Source organism: Sorex fumeus, unplaced genomic scaffold (assembly GCF_029834395.1).
Source record: "Sorex fumeus unplaced genomic scaffold, SorFum_2.1 ptg000058l, whole genome shotgun sequence".
NCBI classification, from domain to species: domain Eukaryota; kingdom Metazoa; phylum Chordata; class Mammalia; order Eulipotyphla; family Soricidae; genus Sorex; species Sorex fumeus.
In genome coordinates, this window is record NW_026606115.1 from 19,663,610 (window position 1) to 19,683,192 (window position 19,583).

The window sequence follows — 19,583 nt, forward strand, 5'->3', positions numbered from 1 at the left end:
TTTACTTCCTAGCACCCCAAAATCAGGGTTCTGATGAGGGACTTGATGGACCCAGCGCAAGCTGTGAGCTCCCCTGGCATCAAAATGGGGTCAAGCCAACGTGCCTCAATACTTAACTATAAGTTCAGAGCATGGTCATGGACAAATTCTGTCATCATCCAAAAAGTACAACTAGATAGGACCCTGCTAGGGTTAAGAAAGATTAATCTGGCCAGAGCACTGTAGTCTGAGATCTATAGTGAGATGTCTCCGGGAGAGCCACCGTACAAGCTTTATGTATCTTACTGTGTCCATACAAAATAACTAATATTAAGAAGTAGAAATAAGATGTTAATTAAGTTATTGGACTAAGTAGAGGAGAAACACTCCTAAGTGGTGTTTTGCCCTTGAGCTGAAGAAGGGCTTTCATATGTTGATTGTGCTACCCCACCTTAGGTGTGGTGGCTACCTCCAATGCGAAGAGATGGGATGAGACTAGAGACCAAGGAGGCGAGGCAGTGGGTGGAGAGATGAGCAGAAGAGACAGGAAGACACAGGAATGAGGGGCAGTGTGATACTAGAATGGGGAGCTTAGTGACACTGGAACAGACACGTGGGGAGAATGGAATAAACGGCAACTGATCACTAACCAACCTGACGGCCCTGTTCCTTCCTTCATGTGTCTGTTGGCGGCCGCTGCCGGCTGGGGTGGGGCAGCGACCCGAGACCACCAAACGCAGATGGTGAGATAGGACCATGGCGTTCCCTGGTCGCCTGGTGATTACACCTGAATGAATGAATGAAGGAAGGTAGATGGTATATGTAAACTATGGAATACTACTCAGTATGAAATCTTGTATTTTGCTAAAATTTAGATGGAGTTGGAGGTCATCAAGTCAAGAGAAATAAGTCAGAAGGAGAAAACAAATATAGGATGAGTTCACTCATATGGTGAATAAAGATGCAAAGCAAGAAAAGTAAGGAAATGAACTATATTTAATGATAACAATCCCCTGCACTTGGGCAATGGAACTAAGATTACTAACTGGTGGGTGGAGGGGTGGAGGTGGGGAAGAAACAGGTCAGTTAGCAGTCACATAAGAATGGTGGTGGGAAGTATTTGACACTTTGGTGTTGCTGTTGATACAGAAAAAAATCAATATTAACACTACTGTAACCATGATGCCTCAACTACAATAAAAATGCATACAGAACACATTGAGAGATATTAAATTAAAAATACTTAAAAAAAAACTAGGCTATACTATTCCTCTTAAGCAGGAGCTTTTCTCAGAAAAATAACTTTCCAAAAAAGAACTCTGCTAATGGGAAGGTTGTAAATAGTCTGGGCCCAGGAATAAGGACGTTCTGTAGTCACATTGTGAAATAATAAATAAGAGGCCAAAAAAAGGATATAGAAGCAAATGTTAGGTTTGTTCAAAACCTTGAAGGCAGCCTATAAGTGATGGAGATACAAAGAAATGTAAAACGATTAAGGAGAATATCTGTACAACAGTAACAGCAGAGCATGGGCCCTGTGTGTTGTTCATGAGGTAGCAGCAAAGAGTCCCTGACAAATGTGACTTGACCTGGTACTTTCAATTGAGCCTTCCTGTCTTCTTGTTCAACATAAAAAAATTAACAAAATATGAACATTATAGAAGGCTTGACTGCTGATGAACCAAACAATGACAAGACCACTCCATATTAAATCTTAGCACAATTTAAATATGCACAGTGTCCAAGCCACAAATATGACCAAATAACTCCCATCCAAGATAACATGAATGTTTTTCCCCATTAAGAGATTTTAGCTTCAAGCTAGTTTTTCTCACTTGGAAATAAGAGTAATTTAGAAAATAAATTTGGAGTCATATTACAGGGGGTAATATGTTTGCCTCACATGCAGCTAACCGTATTTTAATCCCTGACACCACGTGTTACCACAAGCACTACCAGGAATAATCCCTGAGAAGAGCCAGGAATAGCCCTGAATGCAGCTGGGTGTGACTCCAAACAAAGGAAAGCAAAGAACTAAACCATCTAGAATGAACAAAGCGCCCACATTTTCCCAGGAATTTCCTGGTTTTTGGCAAAGAAGTTTCTCAGTCTCAGGCAAATTGGAATGACTGGTCAATGACTGCTTTCTTAAACCCTCTCCCAAATCATCTAGAACAATGGTTTTCAACCCTTTTACATCTGCTAAATAGGAGGTATAATTCATGTACCACTAAGGCAGAAATAAAACCCATTGTTTATAGCAAGTATTCACAGAAATACTACCACTTAATCCAGGTTTACCATGCATTTAGTGGCAATGAATTTTCTTGGACCAAAAGAAAATTTCTGAGAACTGGAACTGGTCTCAAATCATGACTGAAAACCACTAATATAAAGGAATTCATAGACTTTTTTCATACTCTCTTCCTGAGGAGCTGGAGCAATAGCACAGCGGGTAGGGCATTTGCCTTGCACGCAGCTGACCCAGTCGACCCAGATTCGATTCCTCCACCCCTCTTGGAGTGCCTGGCAAGCTACTGAGAGTATCTCACCCCCACGGCAAAGCTTGGCAAGCTACTCGTGATGTATCCCATATGCCAAACACATAACAAGTCTCACAATGGAGACATTACTGGGCCCGCTTGAGCAAATCGATGAACAATGGGAGGACAGTGCTACAGTGCTACAGGTTATTCTTTATGAAACCTTTCATAAGATGAAAGGGCCTAAAGTTAAGAAGCAATTGCCACTAATTTTCATGGAATATTGTTTGCGTTTCCCAGTTCCAATAAATGAGATGCCTCATAGTATCCATGGTGTCCATTCTCCATTGCTGCAATAAGTAATAAATGGTTTTCTAACTAACTTTACTGGCCACGTAGGTTTCTACTATCTTTGATTGAAGAGCATTGATATCAGTAAAAAGTTAAAAGACCCAACATTTCAAAAGGCTAGTTTGGCTACAATGTGTTAAATGGAACTGAGAGAATGAAGAGGTAGAAGAAAGTAGGAAAGAATGAAAGAGGAAGTGGGGAAAAGGAAAAAGAACAAATTCCCTGAATAGCCAAAGCAAGTGATAGCACAGCAGGTAGGGCGTTTGCCTTGCACGCAGCCAACATGGCCGACCCGAGTTCGATTCCTCCGACCCTCTCGGAGAACCCGGCAAGCTACCGGGAGTATCTCGCCCGCACGGCAGAGCCTGGCAAGCTACCTGTGATGTACTCGATATGCCAAACACAGTAACAACAAGTCTCACAATGGAGACATTACTGGGCCTGCTCGAGCAAATCAATGAACAATGGGAGGACCGTGATACCGTGACCGAGCCAAAGCAATTGTGAGGGAAAAGAATATGGGAGACATAGTTCATGCTGAGTTCAAACTCTACTGTAAATGTATTATGATAAAATATTATGGCACTAGAATAGAAGCAGAATTTCTGGCTGATGGAATAGAATGGAAAGGCTAACAATGACCAATTATATATATAAACAGATAATCTATGACAAAGGAGCTACGGGCATTAAGTGAAACAGGAAAGTCTCTTCAACAAATGATGCTGGAAAAACTGGAAAACCACACTCAAAAAATAAAATAAAACTGGACCCCTATCTCTCACCATATATAAAAGTTAATTCAAAATGCATTGAAGATTTGAAATATTAGACCAGAATCCTTAGCATACATTCAGGAAAACATAGGTATGACTCGACAGAATATGGAGCTCAGGAGTGTCCTCGGTGATTGAATTCCACTGGCAAGGAAAACAAAGGGGAAAGTAAACAAGTTGGACTACATCAAACTAAAAAGAAACTGGGATGGAAATTAAAAGATGTAGCACTGTAGTGCTGTCCTCCCCTTGTTCATCAATTTGCTTGAGCGGACAGTAGTAACGTCTCCATTGTGAGACTTGATGTTATTGTTTTTGGCATAGCAAATACTCCACGGGGAGGTTGCCAGGCTCTGCCGTGTTGGCGGGATACTCTCGATAGCTTGCCGGCCTCTCCTAGAGGGACAGAGGACTCGAAACCTGGTCAGCCACGTGCAAGGCAAATAACCTACACGCTGGGCTATCACTCCAGCCTGAAAATGTCAGCTGGAGTGAAAATTAAAAGATACCCTATTGAATTTGAGATAATATTCACACACCACGTATCAAAAAGAGCTCATCTCCAAGATACATTAAGCACTCCCCAGTTCAAGAGAAACAAAACCAGTAGCTATATCAACAAATGGGGGAAATGAGGAGCCGAGAGAGAATACAGCAGGTAAGGCTTTTGCCTTGCACACTGTGGACTTGGGTTTAAACCCTGGCACCACATATGATCCTCTGAGATTTGATCGGAGTGATCCTGAACACAGACCAGGAGTGAGCTCTGAGAACTGCAAATTGTGGCCCCAAAACAAAAGTAAAACAAAAACAACCAAGCAGCATTGGCAGGCATATGGTAAAAAGGGACTCTAATTGGTGTGTATATTATCTGCTTCAGCCTTTATGGAAAACAGTATGGAGACTTCTAAGAAAGTAAGAATATAGATTCACATGACTCCTTGAATCTACTTCTTGCATCAATCACAAGAACACAAAAATATTAACTCAAAAGATAAATACTTATGATCATTGGAACACTAAGTACAATAACAAAGATAAAGAAACAACCCAAGCACCCAACAACAGATGAATGCACTCTGTGGACTTGGGTTTAAACCCTGGCACCACATATGATCCTCTGAGATTTGATTGGAGTGATCCTGAACACAGACCAGGAGTGAGCTCTGAGAACTGCAAATTGTGGCCCCAAAACAAAAGTAAAACAAAAACAACCAAGCAGCATTGGCAGGCATATGGTAAAAAGGGACTCTAATTGGCGTGTATATTATCTGCTTCAGCCTTTATGGAAAACAGTATGGAGACTTCTAAGAAAGTAAGAATATAGATTCACATGACTCCTTGAATCTACTTCTTGCATCAATCACAAGAACACAAAAATATTAACTCAAAAGATAAATACTTATGATTATTGGAACACTAAGTACAATAACAAAGATAAAGAAACAACCCAAGCACCCAACAACAGATGAATGCATAAGGAAGCTGTTTAATACACATGCAATGGAATATGTCATTATTTAGCTATAGAAATAAAAAGTCTTGACTTTTCCCTCAACTTATGGGGAGATAGAGTAGTATGTTAAGTGAAATAAGTCAGAGGGAGGACAAATATTGCATTATCTCACTTATACATGACATGTAAAGAAACAAAGAAATGGACAGGATAATATCTAATGACAACATTACCCTTGGACTTTGAATTTAGCTGAGGTTGCCAAGTGGAGGAGTAGAGAGGGCAAAGAGGAATAGGCAGACTAGAAGTGGAGACTGGTGGAGGGTTTTGAACACGTTGGTGTTGGAGAAGAGGCAGTGACTTTATACATCAATATCATACCTTAACAAAATTTTAGCCACATTTTTAACACTATAATAAAGAATAAATAAAATAAATGAGAAAACAAAACAATATATTTTAAGCTGACATTAGAAATTCACACAAAGGATAAGATTAAGCTAACAAAAATAAAGATACAGTTCAGTGTCTCATGTTTTGATGAATTTTCCCTACTAGTTTTAATTTTAAATCACCTTTGGTCTAGGGTGGCACCAAGACTAAGTAACTGAAGTGACATTTCCTTAGTTACCATTTTCCCAAGAAGTTTGAAACCTTTTACAGAAAAATTTGAATTATTGCAGACTCTTCATAAAAACCCCATCAGTCATTTAATGGAGAGACCCTCAGAAAGGACACAGAGTCACAGATTTTTTTCACCAAGAGGAAAATTTTTAGTTGTAAGAAGTTTAGTTTAGTTTTGCAAGCTTTAGTTGCAAGAGGTTTTTTTTAATTTTTATTAGTGAAACACAATGAGGTACAGTTGTAGACTTACAAATTTTTGTGCATGGATTTCAATTATACAATGATCAAATACCCATCCCTCCACCAGTACCCATTTTCCACCACCACGGGTCCCAGTATCCCTCCCACCCCCCATCCCCCCATCCCACCCTGCCTCTGTGGCAGGGCATTCCCTTTTGTTCCCTCTCTCCTTTTGGGTGTTGTGGTTTGCAAAAGAGGCATTGAGTGCCAATCATGTTTGGTCTATAGTCTACTTTCAGCATGCTTCCTCCCAATACCCTTTATTTGGTGCTCCCTTCTCTCTGAGCTCCCTTTTCCCCTAGCATGTGTGACTGGCCCCTAAGTACCAAAAGCTGCCTTAAGGAGCATTGTATAACTGAAACACAATCATGTACAATTTTTTAATGCTTGATTTCATGGTATTTCAGTAAAAAAAATACTGTAAAAAATAAAGCTATATATAATTTATTTCCATTATCAATATAGAATACTGGTTTATTTGTCTAATCACTAAGATTGTTATTAGAGATATTCTGGCAAAAATATTTAAAATAAAAGAAGAAATACTTGAAAAATCAAAAGGCAGTGGTTACATGAAGCCTCCTAGCTCACCAAATCTATCATCCTCACTTATAATGTCTAAAGAAGAGAAAATGAGTTAAACCCAGGGATCATTGCAAGAGGCAGGCATCATTTTATTAGTCTTTCCAAATCTTGGGGTAGTATTAATGGTTGAAAGATTTTTTTCTTTTAAAATTATAATTTATCATTTGACTCTCATAACTTATAGGACTTCTGCTGATAAACCTGGTCTGAGTGGCTTTATATGTCACTTTACTTTTTTCTTAAAAACCTTTAATATTTTTTCCAATTCTATTTTTTTGGGTCACACTCAGCTATGCTCAGGTGTTACTCCTGGCTCTGTACTCAGGAATTATTCCTGGTGGTGCTCAGGGGACCATATGGGATGCCAGGGATTGAACTCGGGTCAGCTGAGTGTAAGTCAAATGCCCTACCCACTGTACTATCGCTCCGGCCCCAGTGTATGTCTTTTTGAACTTAAAAACCTGAGTGTTTTTATCACATGCTGTATTTTAAAAAGTGTTCTATATGGACTGTTGTATGTGACTTAATGATAGAGCACCTGCCTTGCAAGTGTGAGGCTTTAAGTTCGATACCTGGCAATGAGCACTGTGAATCTTGGCACCACAAGTGTGTGATCTCTGTGCTATATTCCAAGTATGTCATTTGGTTGGAGTACAAGTATGTGAAGTATGTCAAACATGTATTGTAATATCGCTATTAGACATTACATTAACTGTGCTGTATGGAAGGAAAGGGGCATTTAAAATTCAAAGTATGGGCCAGTGATATAGTATAGAGGGCAGGGCATTTCCTTGCATGTGGCCAATCTAGCTTCAATCCCCAGTGTCCCATATGGTTCCCCACTCCACCAGGAGTGATCTTAGGTGCAGACCCAGGAGTAAGCCCTGAGCAGCGCTGGGTGTGGCTCCAAAACAAACCATACAAAGAAAGCAAAGTATACTTATATGAGAAATGAATAATTGACTTAATTTTCTATCCTTGATTAATTGGAAGTATATCTTGGATGATCAATGTAACTGATTTGTTTTTTAAACTCTGTTCAGAGCCATACATTAAAATGGTAGTGTGTACACCCTTTGACGAGAGTTAATGTAAGTTACATTTGGTAGATCTTAAATTTAAGTGGCTGTGTTCCTTCAGATGTTGGCCACTCCTGTACATCGTAAAGTAAATTTTGATAAGAAGACTGCTCTGCAGTTTCAAGCTGTTTATACTTTTAAAAAGCAGGGAAGTAAATTATCAAAATGCAACTATCCCTGTAAAATTCTGGAAAGCTCGAATATCCTAAATTGTCACATTAAAGGACATAGATCCATTAGAATATGTTTACCTTTTAACTTTCCTTTAAAACCTGCTTCATTTTATTTCTATAAGGATTAAAATCAATTGTAAAAATTACAATATTCAGGTATGTTTATAAATGCTCTTCAAAAGAAAAATTTGCATTTCTCCCCACATTTTACAATATCCAGGAGGGTACAAAAGGTAGCAAGGAGAGTTTTGTACACTTATAATAATTTTTTACTGGTGAAGAACCATCCCACCTGTTTTTGTAATACTTAGAAAAACAAGAAATTTCTTCTTCAAACATTAGTACTAAATGTCCATATTGATACTTTTACAGCCTGAAATATTCCTATCATCATGCTACACTTAACAAAAAATTAATTTTCTCTCTTTTACAATTCTGAAGTCCATTTAATTTAGTTTTATTAAATTTTCAGAGGTCAAATTCAGTAGTAGTAATACCAATTTATAGCGATACTGTATTCTATCAGTTCTCAACTTATTTTAAATAATAATTATTTTTGATTTTTAGCCAAATCTGTGGTCCAAAATAGTACTGATACTAATACACGGTATATAAAAATTGTGCCAGAAGTCTAATTCTGTGCTGGTTTGAAGACAATTTACTTGTGGATGTCAGTTGTAGCTCAGTGGTAATACACATGTTTGAATTCCTGGGTTATATCCCCAGCACTCAAATCATACAAATATGTGGAAGTTTATTTACTTAGAAAATGAAATTTTTTCAAAATTGAAAAAAACAATAATTCTCAGAAGTTGAAACTTTAAGTTAATAAATTGATGATTTTATTTACTGATGTGAAAGGTAAACTTTCCTAAGGAAAATCTTTACCTTTGATGTGAATTACAGTGATACTCCAGTTCTACTGTTTATCCTTTTGAAAATGTTTCTTACAGAGTAGTTTTCATGTAATAGTCTCAAACAATTTATTACAATATGCCATCATTTTTATCTTAATAAGGAATAAATTTAGCAGTTACCACATACTTAAATCCATATAATATCCCCTTTGCATGAGAAAAATATATAAAACTGAAAAGTACAAATTAACAATGAAATTATAATGTCTACAAGTCTTTTAATATTTCGCGGTAAAGTTAGTTACAGCTTACTGAATAATTATGTAATATGCAGCAAGAAACCAAATCAGCTAAGAAAATCTGAAGGGAAAGAGGACCACTTTATGAAAAGCTATTTTCTTGAAACAAATTAATTATAAATGTTAATGAATAGAAAAGCAATTCTAACTCAGCAAGAAAAATTGGAAAACGATTATTTCACAACTTCCTTGCCAGATCAGAGAGTAGTTCTAGATGGAAATAAGATAAACAAAGTCATTAATTAGCACTTCCGGGGAGTTGATTATTACTTACCAAAATTTGCCATCTGCAATGTCTGGTTGCCAACTTCTGGAGGAGCATTGTAAATCACAACAGCCTCAGCGTTTCTTCTGCCCGCGGTTAAAATTTTTTCAGTAAACGTACAGTTACCTCTTTCTATCAGCGCAATCCAGGGCTTATCAGTTTCAGTAAATTCTGTATCGGGGTCACAGGCTTGTGGAATATTGTCCTTAGGGATGCCCACCACTCCCTTAGCATTAGCCACTCGTGAGGCTAATCCATAAACACCACATTCACATGTCTCTGTTGTAGTAAAGTTGCTGGTTGTATTATGATAAGTCACAGTCACATAGGCATTAAATGAAAATGATGCGGTGGTTTTAAATAAAAAGGTGAAAAATACAAGAAGCAGCCGAAAACAAGTAGACTTTTTCTTCTGGTTCATTGCTTGTTCATTTGAACTTAAAAATTAAGGTATCTGCTGATATTTTCAGCTCTCACTCAGCATTTGTTCACTCAGGTACCCGCTAAGCAGAAGTCTGAAATTTCAGTTGCAAGTAGGTAACTGATCTCACCTCTAGCAACATAAGCTCTATTTCACTTATCTACATTCCCCTTTGCAAGCTCCTCCTCCGACTGTACACACACGTAACCCTTAACCACGATTATCTTAGCAATAAATAACCTCATCAACTTTATTCCACATGTCAACTTATCAGGATTGGATGACGTCCTGCACTGACATTTTTTTCTTTTTTACTGTTCCAGCTAATGCACTTTCATAAACATGGAGTGATTTGGAATGAGGAACTGGACTCTTGGGAATCCCACGTGACAAAGCTGAAAGTCACCTCTCTCAGAATACCTAAAACACCAAACTGGTTTTCCAAGCTCTGCTAAAATACTGTCAACCAGTTCAACTGGGAATAATTTGAAAACCATGATTTTAATTGCTATAGCATTAGTAGACTTGATTAACAGCTTATTTTTCCTTTATTTCTTTATGAAATTTTTCTTAGCAGACTCCCCAAGGACTCTTTTATGCCACCTTGTTTATTCGCTGAAAAATATACCTACTTTCGTGGCTAGAGATCCTTTCCATTCTAGTACAATACCTGGGATATATAGATACTCAAATATTTGTTGATTGATACATATGAGTCAGTACATTCCATTAATTTTCCCCACATATTACATTCTGACAGAAGAAAATTCAATGTTTATTTTTTAATATTTAGAATTTAAAATTTTATTTTTTCAAATGTATGAATAGATTTATTTCATAGTTTCCTTTACTGTAATGTGAACTGTTTTTAATCAGGAGTACACTGGACTTTAGCAACACTTGGATGTATATTGCTGTGGAGTCAGTTAGTCTGGGCAAGTTGCTTGAATAGGGAGATTGCAGTGTGTGCCAAGGACTGGTTGAGTAGATGAACAGACAAGACAGAGATACCAGGAGTCTGATTGGACCAAGAGTCAGCAAACTAGACAAACATGCATCAGGTTGTCAGAAAATCATAAAGCCAACAGATCATAAGGAAGGCAGGCACAACAGAAGCCTGAAGTTCAAAAGAAGCAGTCTGGAATCAAAAAATTACTAGAGTCTAGGAGTCAAGGGAACAGAACACCAGAGAAGAAGGTTAAAAGGAAATATTGTTGAAGGAAGTGATCTGCAAAACCATTTCTACCCCAGCCTTTCTCCTGCAACCCCAACCCATTTCCTGATTTGTGCTTAGTCATCTCAGATACTGTGTTGTGATGGAATCAAGAGTGAACACCAGTCAATAGAGAGGAGGAATACAGAGAATCAGCAGTAAACTGATTAAATCTCAACAGATACACAATATGAATGCAAGCCTTTCTATTACATTACAACTGTTTGATTACTCATCTATGGACCCCTTCCCATGACTGTACCTTATATTAGGTAGCACATTACACACAGCAATCACTAAATTATTCATGGAACTGAACTTTGAAAAGTGTAATGGTTTTGTGTATTAGTTTATAATCTATTTAAGAGCAAATGCAAATTGTTAATTATTTTGTTTCATAGTAAATCCTGTAACACTAGATAAGGAAAACTATTAAACTGAAAATAGAGACTATTAGTGTCAAAATTATTTGTTTGCTGATGGCTAACATACATCTATGATAAATCAGAATAAGCATGGAAGTAATTAGTAAAGTAATAACATTTAATTTAATCTTTTCTAACAGTTATTTAATTGCTTCAAGAGGAAGGACTTTTAATGGCATAATTTTAAGAAGATTAGTGGGACATTAGATAAATCCATTATGAGTTTAATTTGGTTAAATAGGTAAAGGTAAAGGTAAAGCCCTCCCGTTGATCATCGATTTGCTCGAGTGGGCCCAGTAACGTCTCCATTGGAGACTTTGTTGTTACTGTGTCTGGCATATCGAATACTCTCGGTAGCTTGCCGGGCTCTCCGAGAGGGGCGGAGGAATCGAACTCGGGCCGGCCATGTTGGCTGCGTGCAAGGCAAACGCCCTACCCGCTGTGCAAATTCTCACAAGTTTTGTACAAGTTAAATCACTATTTTGGGTCACACCCAGCAATGAACAGGGGTTACTCCTGGCTCTGTGCTCAGGAATCACCCCTGGCGTATATTGAATATATATTAAATGGGCTGGAGCGATAGCACAGCGGTAGGGCGTTTGCCTTTCACATAACCAACATGGCTGACCCGAGTTCGATTCCTCTGCCCCTCTCGGAGAGCCCGGCAAGCTACTGAGAGCACGGCAAAGTCTGGCAAGCTCCCCGTGGCATATTCGATATGCCAAACACAGTAACAACAAGTCTCACGATGAAGATGTTACTGGGCCCACTCGAGCAAATCGATGAACAACGGGAGGGCCTTTATGCCAGGCTGTGGGGCGGGTGAGAGCCCTCCCCACCTCAAGGGACCCAGCCTTGCCAGCTGACCTCCACTGCCCAACCATCGCCATACTCCAGGCCTCTTTCCGGACCATGCAGCTGCAAAGCACCCGCACAAGACATTATAAGACACTTCCTGCGCATTTATCCCCATTGGAGAGGCCGGCTAGCTACTGAGAGAATCCCACACTCACTGGCAGAGCCTGCCAATCTCCCCATGGCGTGTTCGATATGCCAAATACAGTAAAGACAATAGGTCTCATTCCCCTGACCCTGAAAGAGCCTCCAATTCTTTGGAAAAGATGAGTAAGATGAGACTGCTAAAATCTCGGGGCTGGGAGGAATAGAGATGTTACTGGCGCCTGCTCAAGTATTTTGACGATCAATGGGATGACAGTGATATACAGTGATATATTTAAAACTCACATGCTAAAACAATCGGCCTAACTTAAAATGGGCTTATAATAGAAATTGACATTTCACCAAGGAAGACATAAAAATGGCCCAAGGCTGCAGCAGGAAAGATAATATAGTGGGTATGGCACTTGCCTTGCATACTCTTGATCCAGGTTCGATCCCCAGCCTTATATGTTTTCTGAGCCCCACCAAGGAGTGCTTCCTAAGCACAGTGCCAGTAGTTAAGCCCTGACAACTTCTGGGTGTTACCCTAAAACAACAAAAGCAAAACAAACAAAAAATAAATGGCTCACAGACACATAGAAACTCTCGGCATTAATTTTAGTGAATTGAAAATCAAAACCACAATGAGAAATCAACTCAAACCAACTGTATTTGTAATTTGCGATAGCACAACGGTAGGGCGTTTGCCTTGCACACGGCCAACATGGCCGACCCGAGTTGGATTCCTGCGCCCTCTCGGAGAGCCCGGCAAGCTACCAAGAGTATCTTGCCCGCACGGCAGAGCCTGGCAAGCTACCCGTGACGTATTCGATATGCCAAACACAGTAACAACAAAGTCTCCAATGGAGATGTTACTGGGCCCACTCAAGCAAATCGAAGATCAACGGGAGGGCCTTTACTTTACTTTTACTTTATAAAGGTAATTGGGGCAGGGGATGTGGCTGAAGTGGTAGAGTATATGCATAGGAAGTGTGATGAGCTGAGTTAGACACCAAGCATAGCTTGCCTTTCCCCAGCATTCTGAGCATAATATCTACAAGTCTTTAATATTTAGAGGTAAAGTTTATTGAATAAGGTAAAGCTTATTGAATAATTATGTAATATGCAGCAAGAGGGCTGGAGCAATAGCCCAGTGGTAGGGCATTTGCCATGCACTCGGCTGGCCCGGCCGAGCTGTGTTCAATGTCTCCGCCCCTCTCGGAGAGCCCAGTAAGCTACCGAGAGTATCTCGCCCGCATGGCAAAGCCTGCAAGCTACCCATGACATATTTAATATGCCGAAAACAGTAACAATATGTTTCACAATAGAGACATTACTGGGCCGCTCGAGCAAATCGATGAACAATGGGAGGACAGTGCTACAGTGCAGTGTTAAGCAGCAAGAACCCAAATCAGCTAAGAAAGTTTAAAGGTAAAGAGGGCAACTTCCTGAAAAGCTATTTTCTTTCAAATACAAGAAACATTAATTTTTTAAATGTCTAGAGAAAAGTACTGTAGCACTGTAGCACTGTCCTCCCATTGTTCATTGATTTGCTTGAGCGGGCACCAGTAATGTCTCACAACAAATTGTGAGACTTGTTGTTACTGTTTTTGGCATATCGAATACATCATGGGTAGCTTGCCAGGGTTTGCTGTGCGGGCGAGATACTCTTGGTAGTTTGTCGGGCTCTCTGAGAGGGGGAGAGAAATCGAACCTGGGTCAGCCAAGTCGGCCTCATGCAAGGCAAACACCTTACCTGCTGTGCTATAGCTCCAGCCCACAGACAACAGTAAACAGAATTTAATTGTCATATGACCCAGCAATTCCACTTTAAGACTTCTGGAGAAAAGGGACCCTTTTAATCTGTTGGTTAAAATTGGCACAACCATTACAGAAAGATGTATGGAGATTTCTCAAGAAGTTCTGTATCACTGCATCACTGTCATCCCATTGTTCATGGATTTGCTCAAGTGGGCTCCAGTAACGTCTCCATTTATCCTAGCCCTAAGATTTTAGCAGCCTCTCCTCACTTATCCTTCCCAATAGTGCCATAGTGGAGGCCCTTTCAGGGTCAGGGGAATGAGACACGTTACTGTTACTGTTTTTGGCATATAGAATACTTCACACAGGGAGCTTGCCAGGATATGTCATACTTCTCAAGAAGTTAAGAACAGAAATAACACATATCCAAGGATTCTATTTCTGGGTATTTATGTGAAGAACATGTAAACTTTTTATTTTATATATTTTTTCATTTTTGGACCATGCCTAGTTGTACTCAGGGATTATTCCTGGCTCTGTCCTCAGGAATCACTCCTGGCAGGGCATTGGGAACTGTATGGGGTGCTGGGGATTGAACCTGAATCAACCATATGCAAGGCATTTCTTGCACATTTCTTGCTGTACCATTCCTCCAGTTCCACAAGCTAAAATTTCTCAGGAGGTTGAAATGCATGGTATATGATTTTACGTTTTCTTATGGATTTCAGAGAGAATCATAGCACTATAGCACTGTCCTCCCATTGTTTATAGATCTGCTTGAGCAGGCACCAGTAATGTATCCATTGTGAGACTTGTTACTGTTTTTGGCATATTGAATAAGCCGTGGGTAGCTTGTAAAGCTCTGCCATGCAAGTGGGATACTCTTGGTAGCTTACCGGACTCTCCTAGAGGGATGGAGGAATCAAGCCCGGGTCGGCTGTGTGCAAGGCAAACGCCCTACCCGCTGTGCTATCATTCCAGCCCAAGAGAGAATCATAATTTACAAAAATATATAGATTGCTTTAAAATTTGTAATAAGTAAAATTAGTCCTGGAATAATAATTTATACGCATCAATGCAACTTCCTTTTTAACTCTGAAGGCAATTTGTTGGACAATGGGTGATCTATTACTTATTTTGTAGTTTGATATTTAGTGTAAGACATTTTTACAGTGGTATCCCGGATGGTACTTAAAGGGGTGCACAGAGCCCATTGTGGCGATACTTCTTCCAGTGATGTAGTGGGTCAGGTGCTTGGGACAGTGATGCAACATTGCATGGCCAAGTGGTGCTGAATCACAAAAGGGCTTAGGGAGCACCAACATTAAGCAGAGCAGTACTGAGGAGGAGGGAATTTGGTTCTAAGATCAAAACATTGAGCATATGCTCCATCTCATTTGAGCTATTTTCCTAGCTCATAAGATACTTAGTGAGTACTTGTATACAAAAACCAGTATTAAGTCTGGTCAATGGCTCAAAGGGCTGAGTACATGCATTGCAGATGCAACCCTGATATTGATCCTTGGATCTACATAGACTCATGATCACCACTGTGTGTGTCCCCCCCAGTAAATAGTTTTGAGAATTTTGTGTTTTAAAAGTTGCATTTGCAATCACCTACATCAGACTCACTTGGAAGTTTGATAAAAATGAAAATTTCTGTGTCCCACCCCAGTCATCCTGAATCAGAATCAAAGGGAAAATTATAGACATTCACATTTTATCATCATTTAAAATTTTTAGGAAAATGTATTCCCCTTGTGTTCCTTCAGTTTTTGTTGCTGATGAGCAGTGGTAACCCACAGTTAAGTGTGATGCTCAGATATTTTTGTTTCAGTGCCTGCCAGGAGAGACACAATTGATTGTAGTGTTCACTGGAAGTCAAACATGTTAGTTGCAGTGCTAATACACAGCTCTTAGAGATTTCACACTTATTTGTGACACTGAGGATACCAAATGAATTGTATCTCATTAAATAAATGTAAACAAATGCCAGGGATGAAACTCATGGTCACACACTTCCAAGGCATGGTCTTGACCACTCAGCTATCTTGGGCCCTATTTTTCTCAATAACTTATCATTGATTTATAATAGTGAATTTCAGGGGTTTAGTCTCATACCTCTCTATGTTTATAATTGTCACTACTCTCTCCCCCAATATGATATAGTGTCATTTGAGCACCAAAAGAATTCCACCTGCTTATTCATCCCACAACCCATTCCTCTTCCCAGTGGTAACCAATGTAGTATTCACTGAGTCTAGAAGTTAGTTTTTCTTGGTTCTTGGCCAGTTTTGTTTAAATTGGATCACCATTAAATTTAGAGTTTATATTTCAGTCAAACAGTGTTCCAACAACCATCCCTCCACCAGTGTACATTCCTCACCATCAATTTCCCCAGTTTCCATCCCTCCACCCTCCTCCAGTGTAGGATAACATTGGTTGTCCTTTCTCCCTTGCTACAGAGAGCTTAGGTTTTTTGGGCGATTCCCATCACAGTGATCCTGAAACACCTCCATTCCTCTGTTTATTGGAATGTAGCTCTAAACATTTTTAGGATAAGACTGGCATGTCCTGTTTCCCTTGCCACAAGGAACTCAGGATTATTACAGTGCTCCCGAGGCACTTCCATTCCATTGTGTTTATCTGTAAACTCTTCCCTATGCTCTCCTCCCCAACCAGTTTATCAGCTTTCCCCCCTAATCAGACTCTGTTAATTTGTAAGGTCAGATTCTTCTAGGACAATGAACTTGTATTGTAAATTAACATTGCCTTTCTCCTCTCCTTATGTCTTATGAATAGTTTACTTTAAAGCAATGTCCTTTTTGTATAGATACAGGAAGATAGTTAATTTTATGCTTTTGTAACTTGGGATTTAATTGGCTTCGAATATTATTCACTCCGGGGCATCTGCTTTCTCGACTTAAGCCTCAGTTGCCCTTAATTCCTAGCACCCCAAAAGCAGGGTCCTGACGAGGGACTGAATGGACCCAGGGCAAGCTGTGAGCTACCCTGGCATCGAAATGGGCCAGGCCAAAGCGCCACAATTCTTAACTATAAGTTAAGAGCTTGATCATGGAAAAATGCTTTCATGATCCAAAAGTAACAACGAGACCAGGACCCTGTTAGGGATTAGTCTTTCCTAAGACTTATCTGACCTGAGCACTGTAGTCTGAGATCGAGATGACCCCAGGAGAGTGATACTATAAGCTTAATGTATCTCTTACTGTGTCCATACATATTGATTAATATTATGAATGTTTATATGTTTGTTGGATGAGAGGAGAAACAAATCCATATAATTTTTATTAGTGAAACACCATCTGCTAAAGTTGTAGACTTACAATTTTTTGTGCTTGGGTTTCAGTTATACAATGACTGAGTACCCATCCCTCCACCAGTGCCCATTCTCCACCTCTATTGCTCCCTGTATCCCTTCCCCCCCATTCCCCCATCTCACCCCACCCCTGTGGCAGGGCATTCCCTTTTGTTTTCTCTTTCCTTTTGGGTGCTGGAAACACATCCATATTTGCCTTTAGGCCAGTCATCTAGCTGGATAAGAATCTGTCCTGGAAGTAGCTTCCCCTAGGCAAAGACCTACATCCGCTGATTATATGATGATACCTATGTGTAACAGTTACTCCAACCCCTCATGCTGGGGGATTTAACTAGACCGTTAGAGTGGGCTGGGGAAATCCAGATTCCAGAAGCAGAAGGAGAATGAAGAGGGATCGAAGAGGAGAATGAAATAGTATGGGGGAGGAAGAAGCAAGGGGAAAATGAGAGGAGAATGGAGATGGGAATGGAATAAACTGCAACTGACACCAACCAGCCTGGCCCTCGTTCCTTCCTTTGCCTGACCATCTCAATCGACCTCCCCAGGGTGGCGGAAATGGCCTGAGACTACCAAATGCGGGTGGCGAGGAGAGATAGAGCTGCTGTCCCATTTTTGTGTTTACACACTACAGCCTGTCTCTATGGTAGGCACCTTCTTCTCTCTCTCACTCTCTCCACACACCTTTCTCATTTTGGGAATTATGGTTTCCTTGTCAGTTGTTTGATTTAGTGAATCATATTGCCTGTGAAACTATTCAGTAGCTGTCTTTCACTTTCTTACATATTTTGCTTAGTATAATCAACTCAAGATCCATTCACTTTGTCACAAAGGGAGCAATATCCTTTTTTTAATGGTACAGTAGCATTCCACTTGAGTATAAACACCACAGTTTCTTTATCCAGTTAACTGTTGATAGGCATTGGGGACGATTCCGCGTTATTGTTTTGCTTTGAATTCCAGTTACTCTTTTTCAATGTTTTGGCAACTGTAAATAATGTGACTATGAACATACAATTGAAAATATCCTTTTGAATTAGTATTTTCATATATTTCTATAAATACCTAGGAGTGGAATTGTTGGATCATGTGGAATTTCCATTCTTTTAAAATAATTTATTTTACTTTTATAAAATTGTTCACAATAATTGATTACATTTAATATCTGAACAATAATTCACCATCAGTATAACTTCCCAACACTGTATTTCGAATGTTTCCATCCTGAACCCCAAAACCCTGCCCCAAGAGCAGAACTGAAGTAATTTACTTTGTATTGCTTGTTATGAATAATCCACCAAAAATGATGCAAAAAGTTTTCTTAGATCCACTAATGGGTGAGGCTTGTCCAAGCCTGTATAGAGTAGCTGTGAGAATGCCAGCAGTTGAGTTCTGGAGGTTTTTGACTGCCAGAGCTGGCTCCACTGGGGCCAGACGGGGACCTCACTTGCACCCCTCCAGGTTGCCCTGAATGAGAAAGCCTGGAGCGTGATCTGGAGACATCTCTATGTCATATCATTCTGTGCTTTCTTCTGAGAGATTTATTCTTGAGTCTCTGGATCATGGCCATTAATGAGATAATAAGGTGCCAGAGGCAGTTTGTAGGTATGACTGCCAAGCTGCCGAAAATAGAGGGACATGGGGGAAGGTCACCCATTCCTGTCTCCCGCAAGCCTGGAGTTTTCAGTCACAAGTCCTGCATCCCTTTTTTCCCCCTGTATATTCATTTATGGGTGAGGTTCATCCAAGCCTGTGGAGAGTGGCTGGGTACGTAGCAGTGATTGAGTTCTGTAGGTTTTTGACTGCCATGGTTGACTCCATTGAGGCAGGGAGGGGCTTTAATGGCTCCTCCTCTGGGTTGCCCCGGATGAAACAGCCTGGTGTGGGGTCTGGAGGCATCTCTATGGAGTCCATTAGTATCTTTTAAAAATTTTTTTATTAGTGAAACACCTTGAGGTACAGTTGTAGACTTATACATTTTTGTGCTTGGGTTTCAATTATACAATGAACGAGCACCCATCCGTCCACCAGTGACCATTTTCCAACACCACTGATCTCAGTACCCCTACCACACCCCATTCCCCAATCCCACCGTGCCTCTGTGGCAGGGCATTCCCTTTTGTTCTCGCTCTCCATTTGGGTGCTGTAGTTTGCAAAAGAGGCATTGAGTGGCAATCATATTTGGTCTGTCGTCTACTTTCAGCATGCTTCTCCTATCCTGGGAGGATCCTCCCAACACCCTTTATTTGGTGCTCCCTTCTCTATCTGAGCTTCCTTTTCCCCTAGCAAGCCATGGAGTGAATCTCCTGGTACTTATATTGGC

The 19,583-nt window shown here is 40.0% G+C and overlaps 1 protein-coding gene across 1 annotated transcript in view; it reads right to left on the reverse strand.

Moving 5' to 3' along the window:
* Window positions 1–9,588, reverse strand: part of RNF128 (ring finger protein 128) — a 148,803-nt gene extending 139,215 nt beyond the window's left edge. Inside the window, exon 1 of the mRNA XM_056125666.1 lies at window positions 9,177–9,588. Within this exon, the coding sequence (XP_055981641.1) occupies window positions 9,177–9,588 (412 nt within the window). The remainder of the gene's footprint in view (window positions 1–9,176) is intronic.
* Between the last annotated feature and the right edge of the window lie 9,995 nt (window positions 9,589–19,583).